This window comes from Leptonotus elevatus, chromosome 2 (assembly GCF_054856555.1).
Source record: "Leptonotus elevatus isolate MCC_2025b chromosome 2, RoL_Lele_1.0, whole genome shotgun sequence".
Classification (NCBI taxonomy): Eukaryota; Metazoa; Chordata; class Actinopteri; order Syngnathiformes; family Syngnathidae; genus Leptonotus; species Leptonotus elevatus.
In genome coordinates, this window is record NC_141240.1 from 33982117 (window position 1) to 34009763 (window position 27647).

Consider the following 27647-nt stretch of genomic DNA (forward strand, 5'->3'; position numbering starts at 1 on the left):
CGGTCTGGTTTTTCAAAAGATTAAAACCCAGCCTGCCTCCCACCCACCTCCCGCTTCTCTCCGTCGCTGGCTGACTGCTTAAGAGAAATGCTCCTGTGGTACGGAGGGGACAGCTTGCGTTTGAGCTCCTGCTTACATGTGAACATCGGCATCTCGGGCAAGATCATGACACGGAACTGAGGAGTTTAGTTTGTTTATATTTGAAGCGTCTACTCTTCCGAGAGCCATGCTGGAGAGACTGCAGTCGGCTTTGAGGACCGTGAAGGAGTCTAAACGTAATCATTTGCTTGGTTTGCTTCTCCTTTCTTGTTTTTGACTTGCAGGTGCTGCTTTGCTGCAGCGGTTTGTCCTTTTATTCACTTCACTCGTGTGCATCAGCTATTAGTTTGGAATGGTGGATTGTGAAGTGTTAACTGCGTGCCATGTGGAAGTTACGTCCACATGCTCACATGGCCGTGACCAACAGGCTTGAAATGAAGATGCATTGAATGCTATTTTTGTCTTTTAGTAAGGAAAAGAAAGAGAATGCTATACGCAGATCTGAAAAAAGTTACAAACTGTCAGTTTCTCTGATTCTGTGATTTATAGGTAAATTGATTCAAATACAAATTTTGTCATTGAGAGCCTGCATTTGCAGAAAATAAGAAATACTCCAAATAGAAGGTTCAATGTTATTTTGGTCTGTGACGTCATGCAGGCTTTCCGTCATGGACAGGGCTATCAAATGAATGCGTTTCAGAGATACGACAGATGCTGCTTGCGATTGGTCCTCTCAGACATGCGCTTAAGCGTGAGCAAGCTGATCCGGGTTGCGTAGGTCCTGTGGCTTTTTCATGATGGCGGAATGTGGAGGGGGGGGGGGGGGGTGGGGGTGCTGGTGCCGGTGCTGATGCTGGTCAGCGCTGGTTCTCGTCAGTGCAGTGATGTCACCGTGCTGGCTGTGGGAGGATTACTCTGGACAGGACAGCATGCCGGAGAGGAAGACAATTTGATAGGAAGATGCCAATTTGAATGCATCTGTGTGGTGGTGTGCCTGTGTGTGTATGTGTGTGTTTGGCTCAGCACATCTGTCTCCGTGTGTTGAGCGAGTGAGTGTGCATGCACATGAGCGGGGCTTGTGCATGGGTTTGGAATGCGTTCTTTGGCAGAGGTTGATGTTGCGCTGTCGTATTATAAGCGATAAGAAGACTATTTGCAAAGCTGCCCTGGCGCCCGCTTTGACCTGATTGCCATTTGTGCCTGGGCCACCCAGATTATAGATCCAGAATTAACATGTGTCTCGTAGCCTCTGAATTAAGAAAAATGAAGAGGCCAGTGCAAAATGATCAGTTTCTCTCAATTGTTGAACCAAAATGAAAACTTTTGTTGTATTTCATAAACTACTGACAACATTTCCAAATGCGGTGGTTGATTCCAGATACAAGCAATGTTTAATGCCATTTCCAGCTCAACTGTACACTAAAACAGGGGTGTTCAAACTACGGGCCAGAGGCCATTTGTGACCCACCGTCCATTTTCTGGCAGTCCGCAGCATACACTTAAAATAACCTTTTACATCATGGCCCGCAATGCCATTTAAAAAAAAAAAGAAAAAAAAAAGAGGGGTTGGGGCGCTGGCAGCATAAAAAGTGTAGCTGTCGAAAAAAGTGGGGGAATGTGAACAATGGGGACTATCACTACTACTACTACTAAACATTCCTAGATAAGACAAATAAATGCACTGATAAACTAGTAACATAATTTCTCTTCATAACACTGTGGAGAATCAAGATAATTCAGGTTTAGAAGCAATAATGGTTTCCTCCACTTTCTGTTTAGTCAAGTCAAGGTCTGATTTTGGTTGTTTGGTTTTACCATGTTTAAAAGGGTTAACATAGACACTTCTGCTCTAAAACTAAACATTAAAAAAACAGTATTACAGCTAGTATATTTAAAACAACCTCACACCTTAAGTCTGGTAGCTTAATGGTAACACATAATGTAAAAAGCCATAGACTGGTTAACGATCATGTACAGTATGTGGCAGTGTTATAATACTTAAACTAAAGCAATGGATGTTTGAAAACAAAAGGTGCATCAAAACACATGTAGACAGAACATTTAACTACTCAGTCACATATTCTTGATCCTCTGCAAAGAACAGCTCATATAAATGCAAATATTACAGTAGTTGAGTGGAACTTTTCTTTCTTTGTCTGCCCGACTCTATTGTATTGCCACCAGGTCACACACACTAGAGGAAGCTGTAATGAGTTTATCATGAGGCACAAACTGATTCTTTACACTCACGTTAACTTATTATTTCTATACGTTTTTATAAATGGCAAATTGGTAAAATATAATTTTTAGGGGGAAGGTAGAACGAATTAATTCAATTTCCATTAATTTCAATGCTGAAAGATGATTTGTGTTACGAGTGTACTAAGCATTGTACAAATCATTCCGAGCGCTTTTTTGCAGAAAATCAAAGATGCTCAAAATACGCGCGCGCGTGTATGTGTGTGTGTGTGTTTGCGTGCCCGTGTGACATGAAGTAAAGACAATTTAGATTTGTGGAGAAGCCTTTCAATTGTCTATTTTTATCCATTGTGTGAGGAAGGCTTCGTGTCTCATCTGAATAAATAGTTGATGCTGCTGTGCAAGTTGAACAGGGACGCTGGCAAGGGCTGAGAGGGGCCAACTGATTCCAGCCGGTTGGAGGGACTATTATTACAGAAGGCCACTTACAGCCAAAAATGGAATTGCTGATCAAGAAAAGGTCAAATGTTAAATGTGCTCACTGTTATCATAAGAATGGAACTAAATTATAGTGGTGCCATGAGATGCAAGTTTAATTTGTTCCATGGCAAATAAACAGTTTGTGCATCATGATTAATTCATTGCAAGTCCTGGTATGTGCAACTTGGCTAACAGGGGCAGTATAATGCAGTCATGAAGAAAGCAGCTAAGAAGAGTTTCACAACTACCGTAAGTGACTCAGAGCAAAGTATAAACATATATATGCTTGTGAACATTATCTGTGACGTGTTGATGAAACTGTCATTAAGTATCAATTGCTGAAAGGGTTACAACATCGTGGATGGATGCTACAGTATTTGTTAGCCTGCCTATGGAGTTTTGTATGTTAGCATTAAGCTAGTAGATGGCAAAGTTGAGTGGAATTCAACTCTGTTTTTGTGTTTAGTTTTAGAATAAACTTCAACTGGGAAAGACATTAAGCAGCTTGAAGCTTCTTTTCTGAAGAATTGAACACTATCTGCCGAACTGCTTGTTGTGGGTTGAGTTGAGTTGAGTTCACTGCCACCATGCAGCACACATTTCTCAAGTTTGCGCTTGTAAGTCAAAGCAAAAAATTGGCCAAACGGTGGCTCATGAAAAACCTGATAAATCGGGTCTTTCATATCATAAAGCACCAGAATGTGAAAATGATACTCTATCGCAGGGGTTGCGCTCCAGACAACCCCCATAAAATGGGAAATTTATTAGACTTGCCTTATTTAAATACTCCCTAGGCATGTTTTATCGCATTTATGACACCAATTTTTTAAGGTCTTTAAACACACTTAAAATAATACAAGGAGATTTAAGTGCATTGTATAATGAGAGAGTAAGACTAAGGGATAACACCAAAATATTGTACAAAGTGTGTACCAATGTACAGATCCCTGTGTTAATACTAAAAAAAATCCTGTTTTTTCCAAACTAATAAACTCAACTCATCATCTCACAACACACATCAAGAATCATGCCCAAACATTCACCAAGCCGCCTATACCCAGAGTATACACAGTGCAGAAGGCGCCATCATCCGGGATTGGGGGGACACCATCTGATTTTACAGTTTATGGCAACCCAAGGAGTAGTAGCGGCTCTGTGTTGTTTCCTGTAGGAAAGAAAAACAGGATTGAAGAGGATATGACATTCAATAATCGTAAGGAAAAAAATGGCTGGAAAGAAATTCTTCCTGTTTTCACTCTTCTTCTTTTAAATTTGTCAAACAAAATAGATTGCCACCGTCGAGTGGCTGACAGTGGAATTACACCAAGAATAAGCATAAGACAGAACAAAATTGAGTTATAAACTGTACCCAAAAGAAAAACATCCACCAAACACCATGACCGTTAACCCACAATGGAGTAGGGATGTACTGTATATTAAAAACAAAAGCACAACATTCCTGTCTAAAATGGCACAAAGTCAGGAAATCCACAATAATTAAATATTTTGAGATAGAGTACATGAAGCTCTTGTACCAAGGACTTGGTGAACAAAAATTAAAACAATAAGCTAATTAGAGTGTGGGGGGTGGGTAGGTTGGGGGGGGGGGGGGCTTTTAAATCAACACAAACTAATGAGCTAAGTATCTCATCAAGTTTATACACCGGTGAATTAATCTGGAATGCCAGCAATGACACACACAGTAAGACATACTGAGTTCACGTTGACGGTACAGTGATAAATAGCGTCCCTAGCCCCTCGCTGTCTGTCCGTCCGTCCGTCCGTCCATCCGCCCGCCCGCCATCCCTCCCTCACACATGCTGCCAGAGGAGAGAGCACATAATCTCACACCAAGTAAAATCCATTTGTTGTTGCCAACACTGACTGCAGTGGCTTACTCATTCCGGCACTGCAGGTTAGAGCGTCCCTACAGAATGGAGCACGAAAATAAGCAACACGCTTAAACAGGAAAGAGCAAAACATCACAAAGTCTGCGACGGACAGATTTGAGGTAGCAAAATATCACAGGAAAGAAAGTGGTAGTTTGGACCTGAAGAAGGAAGCATGCAGTGCAATTGATGGCAAAAGCATGTCTGGACTTTGTAGCTATTATAGTTCTTGAGATACAGCATGTTTTTTTTACAGCCTTAGTAGAGTAAATAATGTGTATGCAAATTAAGCTACAGTATAAATTTGAGGAAAAAAAGGCAATTTCATTCATTTCAATGAGACACGATGATTTGAGATACGAGTGTTTTGAGATACAAGCGTAGCCACTGATCACAAAATGAATTAAACTCGTATCTGATACAATGAGTTCATAGTTGGTTTATGAGTGATCAACAATATTATTGGCAGTAATATGGGGCCACACAATCCAAATTCGTCCCATGAAAGTGAGGGCCAGCTCTGCCAAGGTTGATAATGTCAAGAAACAAAACTTCCAACTCATTTCTTTCTTCCCTGTCCAGCCGCATCTCTCCTGCCGCACCGTTTTGTGACAGTGCGCCGAGGCAGCCCGGCAGCCAAGAGCGGTCAGATCCGGCCCGGCGATCGATTGGAGGCCGTGGAAGGGCGCTCGGTGGTGACGCTTCCTCACCGCGAGCTGGCGCAGATCCTTCGCCGGGCGGGAAACACGTTACGCCTCACCATCGTCCCCCGGCCCAGCACCTGTAAGCCAAACGCTCCGTGAGCCGTGACGTGCTGTTTCCCTCCAACATTGGATTTCCCCTCCTTAATTTTTTCATAATTTTATATTATATTTATAAATATTATATATTTTTATTAATCTTGGCATGCTTTTATCCTATCCTAATATTCCTGACAGATGGAAACTTTCTGCCATCTAGTGGAAGTGCATTTAATTGTCCTGCCCATCACTACTTGTATATCACTGTCATAGATAGATGAGCAAAGATAGATTAATAATTTCCAGTCCAATTATGTAAAATGTGATCATTTTTTGCCACAACATGATGATGATCTCTCACGGAACACTAATATGGTTGAGAATAATTGCTCTGACGTCAGCGGTGTCATCTCCCCCAGACTCAACAAGCCTTTCGGAACCCGCTGACTATGACCTCGGACACAGAAGCAGGAAGGGTCAGAGGTCGCGTCCTAAACGCGATTCCAGGTATTACAGCGTCAACTTGGATCGCGGCCCCTCAGGATTCGGCTTTAGCCTCCGTGGGGGCAGCGAGTACAACATGGGCCTCTACGTGCTGGGACTGATGGAGGGAGGGCCCGCCTCACGCAGCCAGAAGATGCAGGTAAGGACTACGTCATCAAGTGTCTACGCAGGCTTCGTCTAGTGCAAGGGGTCGCCAACATGGCTGACCCCGAAGACGACATGAGCCGCTTGTGGGCCTGTTCTAAAAATAGCTCATCAGCGATGGGTCAATATGATTTCCTAGGAATGTATTAGAAGTGATCGCTTGAAAATGAAAAGGATTGCAGAGATTTATAGAAATAGTCTAAGTCAACCCCCCAAAACATGTTCTTGACAACAATATGCTCTATGCAGCCCTACTAGTCTAAATGCGGTATTCTGGTTAATATTGCGTTAGTGGAAAATGAGCTAAGCAGCAAAATCCAGCCATTTTTATCAATATCAGAAGGCGGCCGTTTTGTCACTTGCTGTCGAGGGAAAATGACATCACAGTGGCTCAGGTCTCAGGTAAGAACCAATCACAGCTCAGCTTCAGAAAACAGGTGAGCTGTGATTGGTCGTTGCCTGAGCCCTATGCAACTGTGATGTCATCTTCAGTTGACTGCAAGTGACAAAATGGCCGCCCCCTGAGATGGATAAAAAAATGGCTGGATTTTGCTTCATAACTCATATTCCACAAATGTAATATTAATCAAAATGTTATGCTCAGACCAGTGAGGTCACATATAACATATTATTGTCAAGAAATATTTAAGATTTACTTTAGCCCTTCACATTAATCAGTATCCAAGAAGTAGTTCTCACTTTCACAGAAAAATCACTGCCGATGTACAGTTCAATATTTAACTTTTAAGTCCGTTTGCAGTTAATCATTAAGAACAATTTGCTTGCTACAATCAAGTCTCAAAATGGCGGAAGTGCATCTGCACTGTGCTTTCGCGTCAGTCAGGAAATGTGTGGGAATGTTGCTCAACACATTTGCAGCCTTTTAACGTACAGATCGTCACGCAAGCGTAATCAAATTTTGCTCACGCGATGTTTAAAGCCGTAGCAACAGATCAATTACCTCCAAATTGGCCACAGGTGTGAATAGGATAGTGAACAGTTGTTTATTCATACACTTTTGATGGCCGTGCAGGTGAGTGACCAACTGGTGGAAATCAATGGTGACAGCACGGCAGGGATGACCCACAGTCAGGCGGTGGAGCAGATCCGCAGAGGAGGCCACCGCATCCACCTGGTCCTCAAGAGAGGGAACGGATACGTGCCTGACTATGGTGAGAACAGACGAGCATTTGACGTACATTCCGGTCAAAGTGGCTCACATGACATCAGAAGGTCCTCAAAAGTGTTCTTTGAATGCTTACTAGAATCTTGTCTAACGCTTGTCTTCTGGCCGCGCACTTTCCTTCCTGTAACTCATCCCTTCTCATAATTCTCCCATTTCTTGCTTTTACATGTTTTCTTTTTCTGCTTTCTTCTGTCTTTCCGCCTCCTCCTTCTCTTTCTCTCAGTGGAGCTGTCCAGTTTGTCTCTTTGTATGACCAACTCCAAATTAGGCGAGCCTTGCTTCTATGTGATTGGACGGACCGAGAATACGCGGTTGGTAATGGTTCCTGTTAGTTCTCCCATTTTCTGTCTCTCTACATTCCTGCGCTCGGTCACCACTGTGTCCTCACATGCACTTGTGTTCGGAATAATAGCAGTTTGTTTAAACGTGCAATACAAGACTACAGCTCTTTATAACGTCCATAAATGCACTGTGAACTTTGCACAATATATATCAAATGTGTAATTCCTTAACAGAAAGTGATGAAAATCATTTTTTCATTCTCAGACTCAAAACATTTATTGTGCAGACGGAAGCATGCTTGAATATGTATTTTTTTTGGAATAAGCACTGTTTCTGAGAACTGCTTCATATCTGTTATGCATGATGTGTCATCTGCATAGCCAACATTAGCGTTCCGAAGAATTTGACACAAGGGTCCAAGAATTGACCCTCGAGGCACTCCGTATGACATGGCTATTCGATCAGATTCAAAATTTGCCATTGTCACAAAATAACTTATTTCTTCCAAGTAGGGCCTGAACCATTTTTAGGACTGTTCCATTTCATCCTACCCATGATTTGTTGAACAGTACAGCAATTTCTGGACTATAAGGCGCACCTGACTATAAGCCGCAGGTGTTTTAATGTTACCGCACCGGGTTTCCGCTACTTTTTTTTCCATAATGAGGGCGCAAATTGTCTCTCTCTCGTTCTGTCTCTCCTACTGTATTTGGGCTCACTTGGGTTGTTTTGCTCTGCCTGACGCTCTTGCGCTTCCTTTATAGTGTGCCCCATTGTGATCTGATGGATAAGCCGCGCCTTTGTATTAGCTGCAGGGTCGAATACAAGTGAAATAAGTAGCGGCTTGTAGTCCAGAAATTACTGTATATTATGATCTTTGGTGCCAGAAGTTGTTCAGCGCCATGGTGATAATATAACAAAATATTACTTCACGGCAAAGCAGAATCGTCCACCATTTTTCACTTTATAAAATACATTGTTAGAGTTTGTAGAGACAAATGCAGACCACCAGCTTTACCCTCTGGTTCGTGCTAGCAGCCCGTCAGAACCAGAACAAACAAACTCAGCAACGGCTTCTTGCCACAGGCCATCACCGCTCTAAACTCACAATAGCACCAAAGCCTTATTCTACGCTTTTAAAATACTCCTGACTACATAGCTACTTGTAACTTTTTTATTCTTGAAAACACTGACGTGGAGTTTCACCCTCAAGTTGGTTGTATCTGCCCTATTTAATGACAAATCATTTCTATTATTTTCCTCTATTTTCTGAACACAACTGTATACATCGGCAGAAATCTTACACTTGTTCTTAATGTCCTAACACAGGAGTAATGGCGTGCACATGTCAAATTTCTCGCCCATTTTACCTCAACACTGAATTAACTGTACAGTGGAACCTTGACTTGCAAGCGACCCCACTTATGAGTTTTTCAAGACATAAGTCGTCGTTTGGCTTTTTTTTTTTTGTCTTAATGCTAACTTAAAATGCAAAACTAAATAGACGGGCTAACAAAATTAGCATTAATAGTGCTATAAACATTACCTTTTAACTCATTCACTGCCATTGATGCTATAGACGTCAAAAATTAATTTAAACAATTTGTTTTTTTCCCCCACTTTTGTTAACAAGAGTATGAAAACCTAGAAAAAATGTATTGTAGATTTAGAACAGATATAAAATTTGTGATTAATCTTGAGTTAACTAGTGAAGTCATGTGATTAATTACAATAAAAAATTCTAATCGCCTAATGCCTATAATTAAAAAAGAAGAAGAAAGGGGCGTCAGACGATTACATTTTTTTAAAATTGTAATTAATCAATTAATTAAAATTGTTATATGTTATAAATGCACAATAAAAAAAATCTAGGTTTTCATACTCTTGTTAACAAAAGTGGAGAAAAATGTGAAACTAATATAGTTTAAATAATTTTTTTACGTCTATAGCCGTCAATGGCAGTGAATGAATTAAGGAAATGACACACAACAATAATAACACGTATATATTTTTCATTCCTTTCAATGGGGAAAGATGGTTTGTGATGCTCATGTTTTTTTTTTTATTACAGGTGTGGTCATGGAACAAATAAAACTCGCAAGTCAAAGTACCACTGTACTTTGAGGGGACACATAGCACAGTTGCATACAGATCACAAGCGTGGAAAAAAACACACACTTTCATATAAAATTGCACAACATGCTTTTTAAACATGTATCGTTACCTCTCAACCCCTCCCCAATTTGTCCCCTGCCCCCCCCCCCAACCTACATTCTCCCATACAATGTCTGTCCAGGCCGTGAGCACAGAATCACCTCCCCCTCCCGCCTGCGTCACGCCAAGGAGCAGGGTATGGCTGCAGTAGACTTCGGCAGGCAGAGGGGGCGCCGCTCCAAACACAAGAGGAGAAGCAAGTCTTTGCACGGACGTGAGAAAAGGAGAGGAAGGCGGGGATCGGGAGGTCGCTCGCCGTTGCGGAGCCCAGACTCGGAACCCGGGAGAGGGAGGAGCTCTCGGGAAAGGACGTCTCGAAGTTTACCCAGAGAGGTCGTGCCGACGGACAACAGCCATGCGGGAAGGGTGAGGAAAGGGGAGAGAGGGAGGAGTAAAGAGAGGAAGGAGAAGAAACAGGAAGTAGCTCCTATTGAGGAGAATCAGGAAGAAAAGGTTGAAGAGGGAAGGGAGAAGTCAGAGAGAGGAGATGTACTGCCAATTCCGAGTCCTCACAAAAAGCTTCCCAGGCCCAAAGAGGACAGCGAAGACGAGCCAGAGCAGAAGTGGGAAGTGGCGGCAGGCTACCGGGAGATGAAGCAGCTCCAGGGCTCCGTGGACGACGACGATGATGATGATGATGACCAGAGTGAAGAAAAGTGTGAGGAAGATGAGCTTTCAGGTGACGCACAGGAGAGACAGTTACCAAGTGATGTCGTGGCGAATTCCGTTTCTCAGAGGAAGCCCTTCTCCTTCCTCACTTCCACATTTTCTGTAAATCAGCTGAGGGATGATGAGTCAGAGTCCGGAGGCAGCCAATCAGACGACAGCTTGTCCGCCGCCAGCGTCTCGGGTCTCTCTCGGGCTGGGCACGGAGCCGTCGTGCTGCCGGGCCCTTGGCTGACTCCCAGCCGGCAGAGGGTGGCTCGGGACGTTGTGGGGAACGGGCTGTCGTCGAGGCCGACGGGCCGCGAAGCAGAGAGGAGTCAGGACGCCTCTTGACCGGAAAGACGCGTGCAATTTTTTGGCAACAATCACCTTTCTACCAACCTTTAGACTTTCAAGTTGGAAGTTAAGTCAAAATGTTCGCGTGTGTCACTCGTCCACCAAAATTGCATTACACCACCTGCGCTACATGTTATACCAGGTTTGTGTGAGTCTAAAATCCAGTCTACTTTTTGTCACCAAATTGCTAGGTGCGTCAGGGTCTACCAAATACGCAAACGCACAAAAATGACAATGTGCCCATTTTTATACTAAGCGCAGTCAACTTTTTGTTATCAAATTGGCAGATGCGCCAGGGGCGTGGCAGCTCAGTCCGCCGGAATGCCCAGTGAGGCGCAACGCGGTCGCTATTCGCTAACACAGTAAACTAGATTTGCCCCAGCACACAATGTGTGCCTTTTTGTGTTTATGACCTAGAAGCTTTTTTTTTATCTTGAACTTATTTTTTTGCAGTGTAATATAAGTAAAGAAAATATGAATAACTAAGGTGTCACAAAAAGTTATCTATAGTGAAATAATAATCTTGTCTCAATTTTGTTTTTATGGAAGCCACACTTGAAAAGGTACAGCAAAGCTAAAATAATCATTCTCAGACCGATTGTGTTGAATTTGGTCATTTCCCTTAGCACTTCTGATGACGCTAAACTCCTTGTCAGTCTAATTGTTTCTTCATCTTTTTATTTTATTTTATATCGAACAATTGCAAGTCAGTTTTAGTTCTACGGCATAATTGATCGAAATAGGAGCGTATTTGCACAAAATGAATTTATCATTTCAAAGAGGCGACGGAATGCATCGACTCCTTGTTTGGCTGATTGCCATCCTCAAGCGAGTCCTCTCTGTTTCCCTGACTGATCCGACAATGACATCATCATCCCCCAAAATAGAACCCGATAAGCACGGAGATGTCGGAGAGGACGAGTTGAAATGGGTTCTTCACTGGAAGTTGTTGTGGATTCCCATCCCAAAGTTTGAGCTTATGTTCTTTGTGCCTTTTTCCAACTGATTGTTGGTTATTTCAAGTTTATTACACTTATTGTCATGTTTTTCTGGGTCGCTTTTCCCTTCATTCTGTTGCACTCCTGTCTTAACATTTGTTCCAGGGTAATAAGGCAAATATTTTTTTTCTAACTTAAAACAAGACAAAGAAAATGATAAAAAAAAATCATATGAAAAATAAAAATAAAATAAAAATATACAGATATAACAGAAGTTTCTCATTCATTCGTCGGAAAAAAAAAATCTATACAATTCAGTCCAAAAGCTTGAACTGTTTTGACGGTTGCATCGCTACATTTTTTTTACTTCATTAGTTTTTTTTTTTACATGTATTTTTTTCAAGTAGCAGTAGTATACACTACATTATATATAAAATATAGTATAACATAATATATATAAAATATAGTATAACATAATATATATAAAATATAGTATAATAAAATGCAATCTGAAATTACACATTTGGTGTAAAAAGTGTTAGATTAGGCCTCTTAATGATTAGGTGACTTGAGCTAGGGCATTGTATCACTGTGACCTGTCCTGGCTTGGCGCCTTCCTATCTATCTGCACTCTGGCGCACTTATCCAGTTGAAACCAGTTAAGACCATCAGGTCACACATTTTGGCCCAACACAGTGCCATCGGGCTACCATTTATATCGGACCCTGATAAATAATATTTATTATGTACAGTGGTGCCTTGAGTGACCCAATTTAGGAGTTTGTACTGTACTGTTCTCCATTTGTGTCTGCATGACCAGAGCCGTATATAGAGAGAGTTTGGCCAACTCTGTTTCAGCAAGGTAACAGGATGGCATCCGTATGTCATGTGACCAACTGCTGGTCACATGACATTTGGACGCCATCTTGTTACCCTGCCGAAGCCGAGTTGGCCAAACTATCACTATATACGGCTTTGTGCATGACTGTATTATACTGCCTCCTGGTGGCCAAGTCAGGCACACTGGAGAGAAGAGCACAAAATTGTGAATGTTAATACTTTTTTTTTTTTATATGTACTGTTATTTTTCCTGATTTAGAAACACAAGGATGGTAGGCTGGAAAAGACATATTTAATTTTTCATTCTGCAATATGATTTGAGTGTTTTTATTAGCATGATCAAAGTCTCATCTGAAGGCACCACTGTATTACTGCTAACTCTTCGTAATTAATGACCAATTTGTTAAATTATTTTTTTTATTGCAAACTACCCCTTTAACTGCCGATTTATTTAAATTTCTTTGTCCCATTTGGGGATTTCAGTTCATTTTTTTCAACTGAATTGTATAGCTACATATAACAATCACAAATGCTTCATCTTGTTCTTGTTTTCTTTTAATATCTGAATAAGATGTAGTGCACCTCAGTTGTTTGCTTCTCATTCCTGTCCTCCTCTGTAAAATATCTGCTCCTCTTGGTGTTACGTATACATCATGAATAGGCCTACTCCAAGCAATAATAATGCAATTATCAGCTTTCACGCCACTATAGAGTTCCATATAATTGTGATGATGCAAATACCTTTTTCCTGCAGGTGTGATATTCTGCACTCACAAATAATAATATCTAAATATATATATTCTGTAAATATGTGTAGAGAGATTTATGTGAATATAATTACCTTGCATATCTACGCATCAAACAACAGCTAGCTATACGTTCATATTGTTTGTTACGTGATGAGAATTATATGATTGATCTTTTGTGAAGGACCAAGTAGTGTTTTGACCCCACTAGGCCGTTTGGTTCATGAATGTTTTCTTCTATGTGAGCTGAGTGTGAATTAGGATACTCACCTTGTAGCAGAAGTTAGTAAGAAATGCCAAAAGTATGCAGCTGGTGGGAAAATGTAAACTTTTGGGGCCCAATGTGCCACGTAGCGTTGCCTTGGTAACATAAACTCCCTCACCTTGACCACTGTCTTACTGTGAAAATGAAAATCCTCATTTGAGCTAAAGTTTTGACCCAATCAAAAATCCTTCATGATCCACTCTGTTGTATCTAATATGACTTTTTGCTTTTTAATTGCGTTTCAAAAAGCATTATGAAGAGATACTGTGAGATGTTATTTTTCTATAATGTGTTTTTTTTTAATTACTCAGGTTATCAGATACTTTAGATTGATAAGCCATTCAGGAGGGATGGTTACACATTTTCATAAAAGATGAATATTATTTATGATGAGGCGATCACAAGCCCTTTATGGCTACATCAGGAGACACAGACTGTTATTTTTTCATCTGGGGACAGGGGGGGGAAATCCCCTTTACACATTCCTGGATTCATCCCCCACAAAATGGTCAAACAACGAAAGAGTGACAACGCCAAATCCCCGACCAGTGTCCATACAGTGTCACTTCACGTTCCCAATTTTCTTTCTGAACACTTTCTGTTCCCAAAGCAGATTATATGTCTGAAGTGTAAACACATTCTAATGAAAGTGCAAATAAAATTCTTAATAAATTACTTTTCCTGTCTTTTTTTTTGTTTTGTTTTTAACCACCACCGTCCGTTGGACAGCAGGTGGCAGCAACAGTACAGCAGAGTTCTAGAGCATTTGTTCTACTTCCGACCTACTCGGAGTGTTCTCGTCAAACTTTTTTTTTTTAATACCTCAAGGTAAGGACAAAAACAGAAATGTTTTGTTCAAAATGGCCTTTGAAAACATATTGTACAGTCCTCTAGTGTTCAACACGTTAGCCACAAATTCTGAGTTTGAATCCAGAGCTGTGATCTTCCTGTCCTGTGTGGCGTTAGCATGTTGTTTCTGTGTTGCCGTGTTCCACTGCAAGTGTTTTCGCCAGCTACTCCGCTTTTGCTCCCAAATAACAACACACAAAACATGAGGTGAGCTATCTGTTTGATATGATGTTTGTTATTATGTCTTTCGTTTCACTCTGTAGGTTATTGAATGCAACCGGAATAGAAAATGCCATTGGCATGCTAACATTAGCATCACTAGTCGCGATCAATGGATATTTCAGCACAAGTGGCAAAAGAAAAAACATGTAGATTTAAAGAATAACATAATCACGGCTATGTATAAATATATATATATATATATATATATATAATATATAAAAAATAACTAGTCTGGGGAAGGCAGCTATATTTGTATAGCACATTTTATACTCAAGGTAACTCAATTTGCATAGTTAAAACATGGCAAAATACAACTTTTAAAGGCAACAGATTTTAACACATTTAATAGAAAAAAAACAAAAATTTCAAGGCAGAGTCAAGAAATAAAAAGTGATTGAATAACGAACGAACGCACAGCACAATAACATGATTTTGGATGTTTTAATGTTCTAAAAGACCTTTTAATCTGGATTTTAAAGCATTTACACTTGGAGCTGACTTCATTTCTGTTAGCAGCTTATTCCAAATAACATGCAGCATAACAGCTAAATGCTGATACACCATGTTTGCCTTGAACTCTGAACTAATTGGCTCAGGTCTAACGTCAGAACGTTGTTGGGTTCATATTCCAACAGCATTTCTTTAATGTGTTCAGAATCACAGCCGTTAAGGTGAGTTAGAGACCAGAAGCAAAGTTTTAAAATATGCTCTACAGCTGAGTGGGAATCAGTGTAATGTCTTTAGGACTGGACTAATATGTTTTGATCTCTTTATTCTGATCAGAACCCAAGCTGCTTTACATTCTATTTAATGATGTTATTCTATGTTTTTAAACTACAATATTAAATGCTAATTTTCCTGTTTAAAAAAAAAAGGTTTGATAGTTTTGGGTGGGAGGAGAATAAAGCGGATTAATGGCATTTTCATGCATTTCAAGGCAGCACAGTAGGGGTGGGAATCTTTGAATGTCTCACGATTCGATTCGATTCCGATTTTTAGGTGTGCGATTCACAACAGAATAGATTTTTGATTAAAAGCGCTTTTTGATTCAAAATGATTTGATTGACAATGATTTTTGCTTCAATTTATTGACGTTCAAGGAATCTTAATGATCTACTCCAGTCTGACTCGCTAATGCTAATTAGCGGCACTTTTATCACTCAAAAGAACGGCACCACGTTGCAAAAAAACAACTTTTATTGCAATAACTTGATCGTGACTTTTTCCTTCTACTCTCTAATGTGGCTACAACCTAACAGTGTATCAGACCACACTGCTCCTAAGTGGCCAAATCAGGTACAACATGAACAGCGCTCCCAATAAAGGCACACACAAACAAAGGGAAGACAGTATAAAATATAAAATAATTTAAATAAAATCGATTTTAGGACATTTAAAATCGATTCTGCTTTCGTACTAAATGAGAATCGCGATTCTTATGAGAATCGATTTTTTTGGCACTAACCCTAACCCAGGTATTTGACAGTTCCCTTGGGCTCACCACTACATTCAACGCTAATATTATCTTACCTGTGTGAGCACGACAGGCACAAGAGGGACCTCATTGGAGCACTTAAGGCATGCTCCTAAAAATGACAATTGGATGTGAGGTCTGCTTTTCTTTTTGTCTTTTTTGGGACATTTTCTCTCGGGCACGGACCCAGTGGATATACACGCAGTGACTTAAGTCGCTTACCCTTACCCTTTCCACATTCCATAACAGCAGCACTGTGTACAAAATTATAGAATGTCGCTGTTTTTTTCCCGCTCTGTCGATTGCTTTGTTGGAGCTTAGGCGACATCATGTTTTTCCTGATGTGCAGTTGTCATTTTTGCACGAGACATTTACGGCAATACAGGCAATAATGCCTCGCTGCATATTCGTTGGGCTCTTGTTTTTGGGTACACGGACAAATACAGTCATGTATTACCCAGCATGTGGTTGAATCATACAGTTGGGGAGGATTACTTAACCGTTGGAAATTAGATGCATGTAGCATATTGCTATAGTAATTTTAAATATGTCATAGTGATCTTGTTGTATGCCGGTTTGGGGACCTGCTTTTTGGTTCTGTAATGGCACATTTCACATTGTAGAACAGTCTTCAGTGTTTAAAAAAAAAATCACCAATAGTTGGTTTAATTAGAGTACTTTAGAAGTGATTCTAGTCTGTCTACTCAATAACAAAACTAAAGGTAGAGACATGAAGCTGATGAAAGGAGGGAAGTTTGAGAGTTGAGACCTCCCAGCCACATGCTCTCTTTTTTTCTTTGACCACCAGTCAATCACATGTGTGTTTAAAACAACCAGGTAGCTTATCCTTTAAATCAGATATTTTAATGCTAACACAATGGATTGTTATTCATTTTGCAAGTCTCGACCGGGAATGATTTTTCGCCAACGCGAATTTTATTTTGAAAGTCCTGACCGGAAATCACTCGCCATCATCACCACCACGGTCATCTTGCAACTCGCGCTACGCTCCAGGGGCAGGAACGAACGCGGATCCGCAGTCCGGACGCGCACGAAGCGCACCTGCGCTCTATTTTACTTGGATTAGAGACACACACTCACACGCACACACTCACACGCACATGCCGACAGAGTCGCCTCGGAGAACAGTCTCAGAATATTTACGGCGCTTGTCAGTTTTCGGGAGTTTCTCCAGTCGGTCTTCCAGCACGCGCGATGTGGAACTGAGGTCTGCATTGCTGCTGGATGGAAAGAAGCCCACCACGCACGCACGCACGCTCGCAGGAATGAAGTGAAAAGGATGGAGTTGTGGAGCAGCTGAGCGGAGCCGCTGGCTCTGGGGGAAGAATGCACTTCGTAAGGCAACTTTGCTTACTTTCCGTGCCGTGAAAACGCAACGAGCCATGGGTTGAAAGAGACACGCTGCGTGGGGATCTTCAGTGTGGGCGGGAGTTATGTAATGATTGACATTGCCTGACAATCAGTGGGAGATCAGAAAAACTGAGGCCTTTTTCTTTTTTTTTAACCCGGTGTTTGTTTCGTTGGCACCTGCTGGATGGATTATAAACTGATAGATGTTCCTCGTTTCAACGTTTCGTGTCATTATTGGTTGACTTGCAGCCTTCAGAAAATTGTACGTGGCGGTCTTGTTTAATGGTCATCATGATGGCCCAAACTCTGAAAGCCTTTAATGCAAATTTGGCAAAATCTTTGAAAATGGCAGCAGACGATCAGACAATCAAGAGTTTTTCCTGCTCGTTTTTCAGCATTATTCTCCGCATGGCGACGTCCAAAAGCGCGTGGAAGATGTTCTAGTTCTCATGCTCGCCCGTCCTCCCGTTTGACGACATGTAGTCAGCTCGACAAACCATCTCCTCTTTGACTTTGTCTTTCTCCGCATCCAAAGCTAATAGTTCATCTCATCCAGAGTCTCCGTCGTTGCCTCCCTCCCCCCCACTCATCAGGGCTGGTGGGGGGGGCGGCTCTGGGCTTCCGCCATGGAGGCCAACCCGGAGAGCCCCAACCGGGCGGTGGAGTACCTCCTGGAGCTCAATAACATCATCGAGAGCCAGGCCAAGCTCCTGGAGACCCAACGGAGGCGCATCGAGGAGCTGGAGGGCCAGCTGGACCGGGTTAGCCAGGAGAACCAAGACCTGAGGCAAGATCGCAGCCCTCGGACCCCCGGCTCAGACACTCCGGAGCAGAACCACGATGGGCAACCTCTGTCGCTCACCGGCCATCGCGCCAGCGGCGGGGATGGCGGCGCGTCCTTGCCTCAGACCAAAGGGGGATCTGCGACGGTGCCGGCGCCCCCCAGGGAAAGGAGGACCCACACCAGGCTGACCCGAGGTCTCTCCTGTAGCTCGTCCACCACAGAGAGAGAACGGCTGGAATGCACAGACAGCACAGACACCAACACCAGCGCCACCATTCGCAGAAAGTAAGTTCCACGTCTGTTTTATTCTTGAAATGTTTCATGACCTTTCAGAGACCAACAGGTGCATGTTTCTGTGGTAACCAGTGCCAATGTGGTGGGAACACAGACAGTTTCATGGTCCCTCTGTTTGGTACTTGAACACAAAATCTCTGTCCAAACTATTAACCATATTTCTATTAGGTTAACAAGAGTGTGAAAAATTAGAAAAAAATATTGTACACTTTGTTATAAATTTAGATATAAATTGAGATATGAAATGGGCGATTAATTTGCAATTAATTGCAAGTAAATTTTTTAAGTCATACGATTAACTGCGATTAAAAATTTTAATCAACTGACACCTCTAGTAGAAACTTTATTGTACATTGTTATTTACATCGCAACGCATTGAGTGCGTAGTGACGTAGAATGGCGGCAGGCTCTCTGCCAAGCAATGTGAAATGCGTATAAAGAAAGCAAAGTAAGCCTTGTAGCGTTCCTAAAGAAACAACATGCGATCGGGAGAGTCACCCTTCCCCACGCCTTGCTCTCGTCATTCATCAGACGCATTCTAGAGTTTTGATCAGCCCTTTAAGAAACGCTACGGAGGCTTACCTTGCTTTCCTTATAAGCATTTCACTTTGCTCCGTGGAGAGCGAGCTGCCATTCTACATCACTACGCACTGAATGAGTTGCGACGTAAATTTAAAATCGCTTTGTACGTACAAATAAAGTTTCTACAAAATATATTAAACTGGAAATTATTTTCGAAAAACGAATCTCATAAATATGTTAGTAATTACCAAATAAAATCATATGGAGCAAACTTGTCATTACAGTCCTTTCAAGTAGGGATGCACCGAAATGAAATGTTTTGGCCGAAACCGAAAACTGACAATGACAAATGCTTGACCCGAAAACCGAAACGCTGAAAACAAATTATGCCTATTTTTTATTATCATTACATTTATTATAATTCATTAAAACTATAATATTATTATAAAATATTTAGGCCTATTTAGCACGGGCATTTTAACAAAGCACAATATAAATTGAAATGCGTCACACCACAGACATCAGAGACATGTTGGCGAACTAAACACCAAACACGGGGTGAGAAACTGAGCATTTTCTGGCGGTGCAATGGGGTAGATGCCACGGACTTCCGACTTCCGGGTTTCACACATCAGCGTCGATTCTGGTCACTGATGGCCACGTTCCAACACCCCGCCCCCGCCCACCACCTGCCCCCCCCCCCCCCCCGGCACGTATGCGTGCGGTGCGGATGACGCATTTATAAGCTATTTGTAGCGGGACACGGTGTGGCACGTTCACATATTCACCAACGTTTAAAAATAAATACATTTCTTCGCACCAGCCAATCGGCTTTGGGACTGCAAAGTCACATACGGCGTCCTGTACAGATCTGTAGTCACCCGGAGATAGTGGTAAGTATTTACTTGTTTAAAACTGTTGATAGCAATAGTGCTAACATTAGCTAAAGTATTTAGCACGGCCTCCAGAATGCAAGTGAAAAAGTGGAAGCGCTCAAGGGGCTCAAATAAAAAAAATAAAAAATTAAGGCTATTCAGGAGAAAGAGTGGCTCACCTGTAGTGCAGCACTCGGCAGCGCTCTCTTTTTTGACAGTTTACCAAGCGACCCTCTCCTTCTCCGGTGTGCACAATGAAGCTGCCGGTACTCACAAACGGCAGCGAGCGGCAAGGCGAACACTCACTCCCGAAAGCCGAAAATGCAAATTTTTGCCATTTTCGGACGAAAATAAATATTCGGTGCATCACTTGAGAGAAAAAAAAGTGCATCCACATTGTCTAAATTTTTTAATTATTATTTTTTAACAAAACTATCCCAACATCACAGCTTTTATATTTTGAAGCAAGTGGAGGATTGGTTTAAACCAAGTCAAACATTTAAATCCTTTTTGTTGGAGGTGGGGTGCATAAGTTGTTCAAGTTGTGTTAAGTGCAGCTCTATTCTTTTTTGTTTAGTTTTTTGTTTTTTTCAAATTAATAAAAAAAAATTGGTCAATTTGCACACATTGCCGTTCCACATTACCACACTACCAGAACGTTCCCCCAGTAGCTGTGTTTACTTCTGTACCTCCTCTGGATTATTTTGTTGCTTTGCCTTTAAAAAAACCCAAAATGTAAACTTAAACCTGATCTTTTCCCTTCGATTTCGAACATCTGTAAATGACATGATAGGGTCCGATTTCCAATCACGTCATCAGGATTGCGACATCCCTACTGACAAACTGCATGTCAAACTGAAACCAGGTCACTGTCTCATTTTGACCTACGTGCTGCACTTGGGGATTTTATTTCACCTTTTGTATCACATTATTGATGGCGACTTGCAGTTGTCACGTATGAAAAGTTATTTTCTCAATATGTTGAATCGTTGTTTGTGTTATTTATTTAAAATCCATCTTTGCCGTCAAACTGAGGGCCAAGAAGCTTGAGATGTATGACTGCGGCTAAAGGCTGACCCGATGAAGTTAGTGCTGCAAGCTTTGGCAAACAGCAAGTGCATCTGTCCTTGTTACGCACGCACACGCGCACACGCATACACACGTTGGTTTTGTTGTGGAAGCATTAAACTTTGTGAGTAGGCAGCAATTGGTGTCGGGGGAAAAAAAGGCAAACAGTGAAATGGAATGTGACAGTCTTGTATGCGAGGACAGTTATTTGTGGACTTGAACTGTTTCGCTGAGGTCCCAACGCTCTTATCAGTCTCTGATTCAGATACGAGCCAGTCCCTTAGCTGCCTCCTCTCATCCCCGCGGGTGGGGGGGTATGAGTCATTACACGGAAGCACATATTAGTTAGGCGGCTATTAAATACTGTGATGCGTCACCCCTTTGCTAATTACCTGTGGCTACCCGAGGAGGATGTTTCAGGCCCGGTAGAAGCTTCCAGCCGCTACCCCCACAATAAGCCTTTTCACTGGCAACAGATTATAACGCAACCTATGTGTGTGTTGTAAAATTAGATGGGGGGGGGGGGTGGGGACAGGGAAGGGTTATGATCTTCCACAGTGTGCGTAAAAAAGAAAAGGTGGAACGCACGCTGACTTGCCATCTGTCGATAGGGGTGTGGACTGTGGAGCGAGCCGACGAGGGCAGCGCGAAACGAAACACATTGTTCTTCAAACTGCTTGTTTGGTCTGATCCAAAGGCAGAAGGAATCACAATTGAAATGTTAAGGCTTTTCCCAGAGGTAGCAAAAGTACCCACACTCTGTACCTAAGTAAAAGAGCAAGGGAGGGGGAGGGGGGGGGTGCTTCTTGAAAAATTAAAGATTCAACAATAGAGAGTAAAGGTAAAAAAAAAAAAGAAGAAAAAAAAAGACACTAAACTGTTCTTAAGTGTAAAAGTAAAAATGAATTTTTATCATCAGTTATGTTTGATAACTTGACTTTGCCTTGTTTTCGCTCCCTGGTAAATGTTCCCCAAAATCTCAATCAGTTCATCAAAATCTCAGTGAATTCACTACGTTTCTTCATGATTTATTTCTGTAGTTTTGCCATCCTCGGAGGTAGAAAAAGTAACAAGCATATTTTGACAAAGAAGTTGCAAGTACAGATATGTTTTCAAATGTAGAGAGGTAAATGTTATAAGAAAAATAAAGGCTCAAGTGTACAGTACCGTAGATAAATATATAATGTAAAATATCTGGGAAAAGTATTTTAAGGCGACGTATTAATATTTTTCTTTTGACAAAAAACCCTTGCCACTTGCTGTCGACTGAAAATGACATCGCAGGTGCTCAGAGCTCAGGTAACGACCAATCACGGCTCACCTGTCTTCTGGGTTAGGTCATGTGACGTTCGAAAACTGAGCCATGATTGGCCGTTTCCTGAGCTCTGAGCACCTGCGATGTCATTTTCAGTTGAACGTATGTAACGAAATGTGTTTTTAAAGGTATTCATTGCACATGAAAACTAAAAGTATTAACTTTGTACTGCTGAAAATGACCAAATGAGTCAAGTATCCCTTTAAAGGACAGTAAAAAGTCTTTGGCTTCATCATTGCTGCAAAATGTCGCCAGATTTTGCAGGTGTGAAAACTTACGTGGAGTCCATTGAAAAAAGTGTAACAATTAATAAATTAATTGAATATTAAATCAATTAACTATTTTGACAAGCAATTCATAGTTAAGAGACTTAAAATGTCATAAATACCAGGAATATCAGCCTTTCAGCATTAAATGTTCTGCGACGTCTGTAGTCCTTCGTACATTTGTAAACATCTGCTTTTACTTTGATTTTTTTTTAAAAGCCAGTCAGTAGATCATAATGAATTTGTTTGTGTGTGCACCTTCTGCATTCTGTGCTGTCAATTTGAAATAATACAGTATCCTGTTATTAAATAAACAGATGGAGGGAAAACGTTTGACCCTATTCATCAAAAAGCTTGACAGATGAATCTGTGTATTTATTAAACTAATTGTTAGCAGTAACTTCAGCCTGCAAAGTCAGTTTCACTGAGCACCAGGAAATTTGGTGAGCATAAGTGGACCCAGAAAAGAAAGGAAAAAAAGTCAGAGAGAAAGCCTGCTGTTTGAAGTGGCCATTTTAGAGCCATTTTTCCCATTTGCAGGGGCCCTTCAAAAACGAGCGTGTCCGATTGTTACCAAATTTGAACGACTTCTACTTGACAGACGGCAAATTGTGACTTTGCCATTTTGTGTGTGCTTGCAGCTTTAATGACTTTCATTCCTCCAGCCGCAGTGCTCATGTCTGCCCCTCTATTCTCTGCACCTCCAGAATTCATCATTTGTGGCATTTTGATTTTTTTGTGTGTGTTTGCGTGCAGCAGCTGCACTTTGCCAAACAAAGTAGTTCCTTTGCGTTGCGGTGTCCCGGCGGCTCTGTTTTAAACAGCTGTCCCGAGCCTGCCTCCTTGCTCTCGTCCTGCTAATAGTGCTGTGAACAATGCGAGGCCTCGGGCGGACGTGTTACCCTGAAGCACCTCTGCCAAGAAGCAGCGATGTGTATTTTTTTTTCCCGTCTTCTTCTTCTTGTGGTTAATTTTAGGAGAGGTCATGCGGGTGCATTTCAGATGAGCCAGTGAAAAGTGTCTCTTTATATAATGTGCTGCTGTGAGCCCAAAATGGGTTGAAAGGGCAGGAAGACACACACTGAGTGCGTGTGAGGTGAATTAGTGCGAGCGCAAGTGTAATGACTGCTGGCCCAAGGGTGAACGTTGCCACTGCGCACGTGTGTGTGTTTGAGTGCACTGTTGGATTTTGTCGTGGGTGCCTCGGGGCCAGAAGATCAACAGGTGATGATGAAAAAAAGCTTGGTTGGGGCGGTCTAGTTTTTTATGGAGAACACTTATTGAAAGTATATCCCTGCTTATTGGTTAAAAATATTTTAAACGATTACCTTTCGTACAACCAGTTCAGGGTGTACCCTGCCTACTGCTGAAGCCAGCTGGGATAGGCTCCAGCACCCCCCGCGACCCTTGTGAGGACAAGCGGTTAAGAAAATGGATGGATGGATGGATGGATGGACCTTTCGTGCAAATGTTTTCAGGCAGGCTTTTGGGCAAAAAAATAAATCATCTGAATGGACCTGCTTTTCGAACATATACTCTTATACAGTAACTGCTGGGTAGAAGTAACCCAAATTGGGTTAAAGGGCTTAGCACGGGGTCCAAAGGGACCAAACCAATGCTGGATTATTTATACCCAGCCCATCAGGCGAAATATTTGACCCAGCATGTTGTTGGGTCAAGATTTTGACTCAAAAATGGGTAATTTACAGGGTTTTTCTTGGCTCAAAATGAGGCACAGGTGGTATCGTCCTGACTATGATGGGTGACTACCGATACCAGGTATCGCTATCTTATTTTACGGTATCGTACTCGTACCATTATCAGCCGCCCTCCTGCAGCCATTTTACGATCAGGTACTAGAAATGAGAAAATTATATGAATGCCAAGTTGCCATGAATTTTTGCCATTTTTTGAACTACAATCATTAAAAAATCATCCACTAGTACATATAAAATTGTAAATATAGTTCAGGGTTCTTGTAAAACACTATTATGCTTATTGTATATACTGTGTTTTTATGTGCAACGGTTGCTCCTTGATCTGTTTCTTCTTCATTACATTAAAGTTTTAAAAAAGGGAAGAAAAAAAAGCAGTTTCTTCTTCAGTTGTTGCTTCAGTTCTTTCCAGTGAACTGCTGTTGATTAGGGGTGTGAATTGCCTAGTACCTGGCGATTCGATTCGTATCACGATTCATTGGTCACGATTTGATTCGATACCGATTAATCCAGATACGAATCCATAAATGGATTATTGCGATTTTTTTTAAAACTCAAATTTAGAAAATACTAATCAGTAAACTTGTACATGTACACTGTAAGATTTGTATGAACATTTATTTATTTATCTGAAAATTCAGGTTGCAGTCTGTTTCATGTTTGAACAGCACCGAAATAAAATATTAAGGCTTAATGTTACATTAATATAACATTCTTCCAAGCTTAATGTGTAAATCCTAACCCGAAGTAAGACGTTTTGTTGAATATTCCCATAAAAAAATTATGTTTGTAAATCGATTTGGCCACTTATTGAATCGATTCGAGAATTGTGCGCTATAATATCGCGATATATTGCCGAATCGATTTTTTCTAACACTCCTACTGTTGATATAGCGCCTCCATAATGGCACAACGCTGCAACTGCAGTTAAAATGTGTTGCTGCCGAGCTCATTCTACACAGCTTGAGTGCTGTGTTGAGCGATATCAGTCACTCAGGTTGGAGGTGGCGAGTAAATTAGGTGGAGGTGGCCGCCTCTGAATTTTGTACTCAGGAAAATTCCTGGTAAAAAGAATTACACATACTAATGAGTGAAAGCTACCAAGAAATGGGACACCAGTATAGCTCTGGTTAAGAATCATACTTATACTGTATTATTACCAACGTTATAAAAGAAGAAGATAAAAGAAAAAAAGGAAGAAAATGCCCTTCCTGACGCAACCCACTAATTTTAACCCAGCCAGGTTGGGAAGTGGAATATGACATGAAAGGTCTTGCCTGAAGCCCCAACTGGGTATTCCTCTTTACCCTGACCACGATTCGAACCCTCGCGACCAAAGTCAGACGTGTTACCTGCCAAGCCTTCCAGCTGTCCCTGCCAACGTTTTGTAAGATGTTACATGGAATTTACTAAAGTCATCAATGATGAACATTTAAAGCCACATAATGCAGTAATAATATGCCCATATTCCAGCATGCCCAATTGCTCAACATCTTATCATCCCACCTGGGATGTCCGTTATCAGACACCCTGTAGTCCAATTTACAATCCCGCAGAAAAGCGACGCGTCCTCTTGTTGTGCGGCAGGATGAGGACAAGCGTCGGGGTCAGCTGCAGGCCTCGCTGGCGCTGATATGGGGACTAAAGCCGTTATGTAAGAGAGCAAAAAAAGGACTCGCTTTCACAATGGCTTCTTCATGGATGGAATGCTTGAAGCAAAACGGGCCTGTGAAGGTGCTCGGCGCTCTCCATGTGGACGTTAATTGTGTGAAAGTGAAGAACTAATGGGCTTTTGTTTCACAAGGAGCTAAATTTGCTCAATTTAAAGCTCTCTCGCTCTCACACATACGTACCCACGTATGTACAACCCCCCACCCCCGACCACACACACACACACACACACACACACACACACACACACACACACACACACACACACACACACACTCACATGCTGCCGCTATGACTCAGACCAGCTGCACTTTTCTGCTCTTCTCCCGCTTTTGCTTTTCCCCTTCGCCAGCCTGCGCACTTTTGATTATAGGCGGATTGATGGATACGCTCATAATGGATGACCGGGATTTTAAATCATACGGCCCGTTCGTGGCCCCGGCCAACGTGGCACATATATTCTCTCAGGGCACCCCAAGCCCCCAGAACATTCCTGCCTTTCTCCCTTTCAGGGCAGCAGATTGACAGTGTTTATTTCCAGCTTCGGTCAAAATGTTGCAATGCTGCAAACTGAGATGTCTCAAATGGAAATTGCGCGTGTGTGTGTGTGTGCGTACATGTGGGAGGCAACCCAAACGTGGGTGGTGTTTCTATGCCTTCTCTTTGGCTTTGTGGTGTTTTGCACTCAATGCACATCCTGGTATGAACGCTCACGTGCGTTACAACTTGGATCCACTTCAATTGGTTTTCAAGATCATTCTTTGGAACACTCCAGAAAAAAAGGAGGAAACAATTTAGAGGTGCAACAATTAATCGACAACTAGTTGATTCTCAAATTAATAGATAATTATTTTGATCATCAATGCATCATTTAGACAACTTGTTGAACCTAAAACTGTCCAAATCCTCTGCATTCCAGCGTCTTAACTGTAAATCTTTGAATCTTTGAGTTGAATCAAAATACAATTTGTGCAAATATTTGCTTTTACTTTGGAAAAACAACGATCAGCGTCTTTCTGACATATTATGAACCAAACAAGTACTTAAATCATAATTAATTGATTTCAATTTGAAATAATGTCATGTTCATGAATCAAGTTTTTAATCAATTGATCAACAGATTAGAAGTCAGGAATTAGGGTTTAAAGCAAAGACAACGATTCCAAATTAGTGTTCCAAGTTAGGGTTAGGGTTCCAAATTAGGGTTTCAAGTTAAAAATATGATTTCAAATTATTTTACAAGTTGGACTTCAGGTTTTGAGACAGCTTTAGGGCTTCTAGTCAAGGTTGGGATTTCAAGTTAGATTTCAAATAGAGTTTGAAGCAACACTTGATTTCAATTGAGGGTTACAAGTTAGGGTTTTGGTTCGGGTTTCAAATGAAGGCTTCTTGGCAGTGTTTAGGTTTCAAATTGGGGTTAGGGTGCCAAGACAGATTTGCATTCCAGACTTTCCATCATCATCATCATCATCATCATCATCGACTTTGTTGAATTATCCAATTTTCTTGGGCCAGCGCTGACTGTTGCGGGGGAAACCAAATTCTGTAGTTGCTGTGGAAACAGTGAAAACGCACTTATAATATTCAGCTCCCTTCACCTGTCTCCACAAGGAATTGGCAAGTTTCACTCTAGTTCTGTTTCAGCCTCCTTAGGATGTTTAATATTCAATATTCTATTCGATGCAGAATAATTAAAATACAGTTCCTCACTCTCCAGTAACAAATAACAATCATAAAACAACAAAACAGTATG

The 27647-nt window shown here is 41.5% G+C and overlaps 2 protein-coding genes across 8 annotated transcripts in view; both read left to right on the forward strand.

Moving 5' to 3' along the window:
• magixb (MAGI family member, X-linked b) overlaps positions 1 to 14154 on the forward strand; it is a 68228-nt gene extending 54074 nt beyond the window's left edge. For 4 of the 6 annotated variants that reach the window (XM_086068439.1, XM_086068438.1, XM_086068435.1 and 1 more), the window contains 4 exons: positions 5190 to 5390; positions 5767 to 5990; positions 7029 to 7167; positions 9760 to 14154. In XM_086068439.1, the coding sequence (XP_085924565.1) occupies positions 5190 to 5390; positions 5767 to 5990; positions 7029 to 7167; positions 9760 to 10676 (1481 nt within the window). In that variant the 3' untranslated portion in view covers positions 10677 to 14154. Of the gene's footprint in view, positions 1 to 5189; positions 5391 to 5766; positions 5991 to 7028; positions 7168 to 7404; positions 7509 to 9759 lie in introns of all 6 variants that reach the window. The other 2 variants (XM_086068440.1, XM_086068441.1) reach the window with 2 other exon arrangements.
• A 161-nt stretch (positions 14155 to 14315) lies between these two features.
• Positions 14316 to 27647, forward strand: part of iqsec2b (IQ motif and Sec7 domain ArfGEF 2b) — a 52924-nt gene continuing 39592 nt past the window's right edge. Inside the window, exons 1-2 of one of the 2 annotated variants that reach the window (XM_086067772.1) lie at positions 14316 to 14524; positions 17920 to 18453. In XM_086067772.1, the coding sequence (XP_085923898.1) occupies positions 18011 to 18453 (443 nt within the window). In that variant the 5' untranslated portion in view covers positions 14316 to 14524; positions 17920 to 18010. Of the gene's footprint in view, positions 14525 to 16979; positions 18454 to 27647 lie in introns of those variants that run through there. The other variant, XM_086067771.1, reaches the window with a different exon arrangement.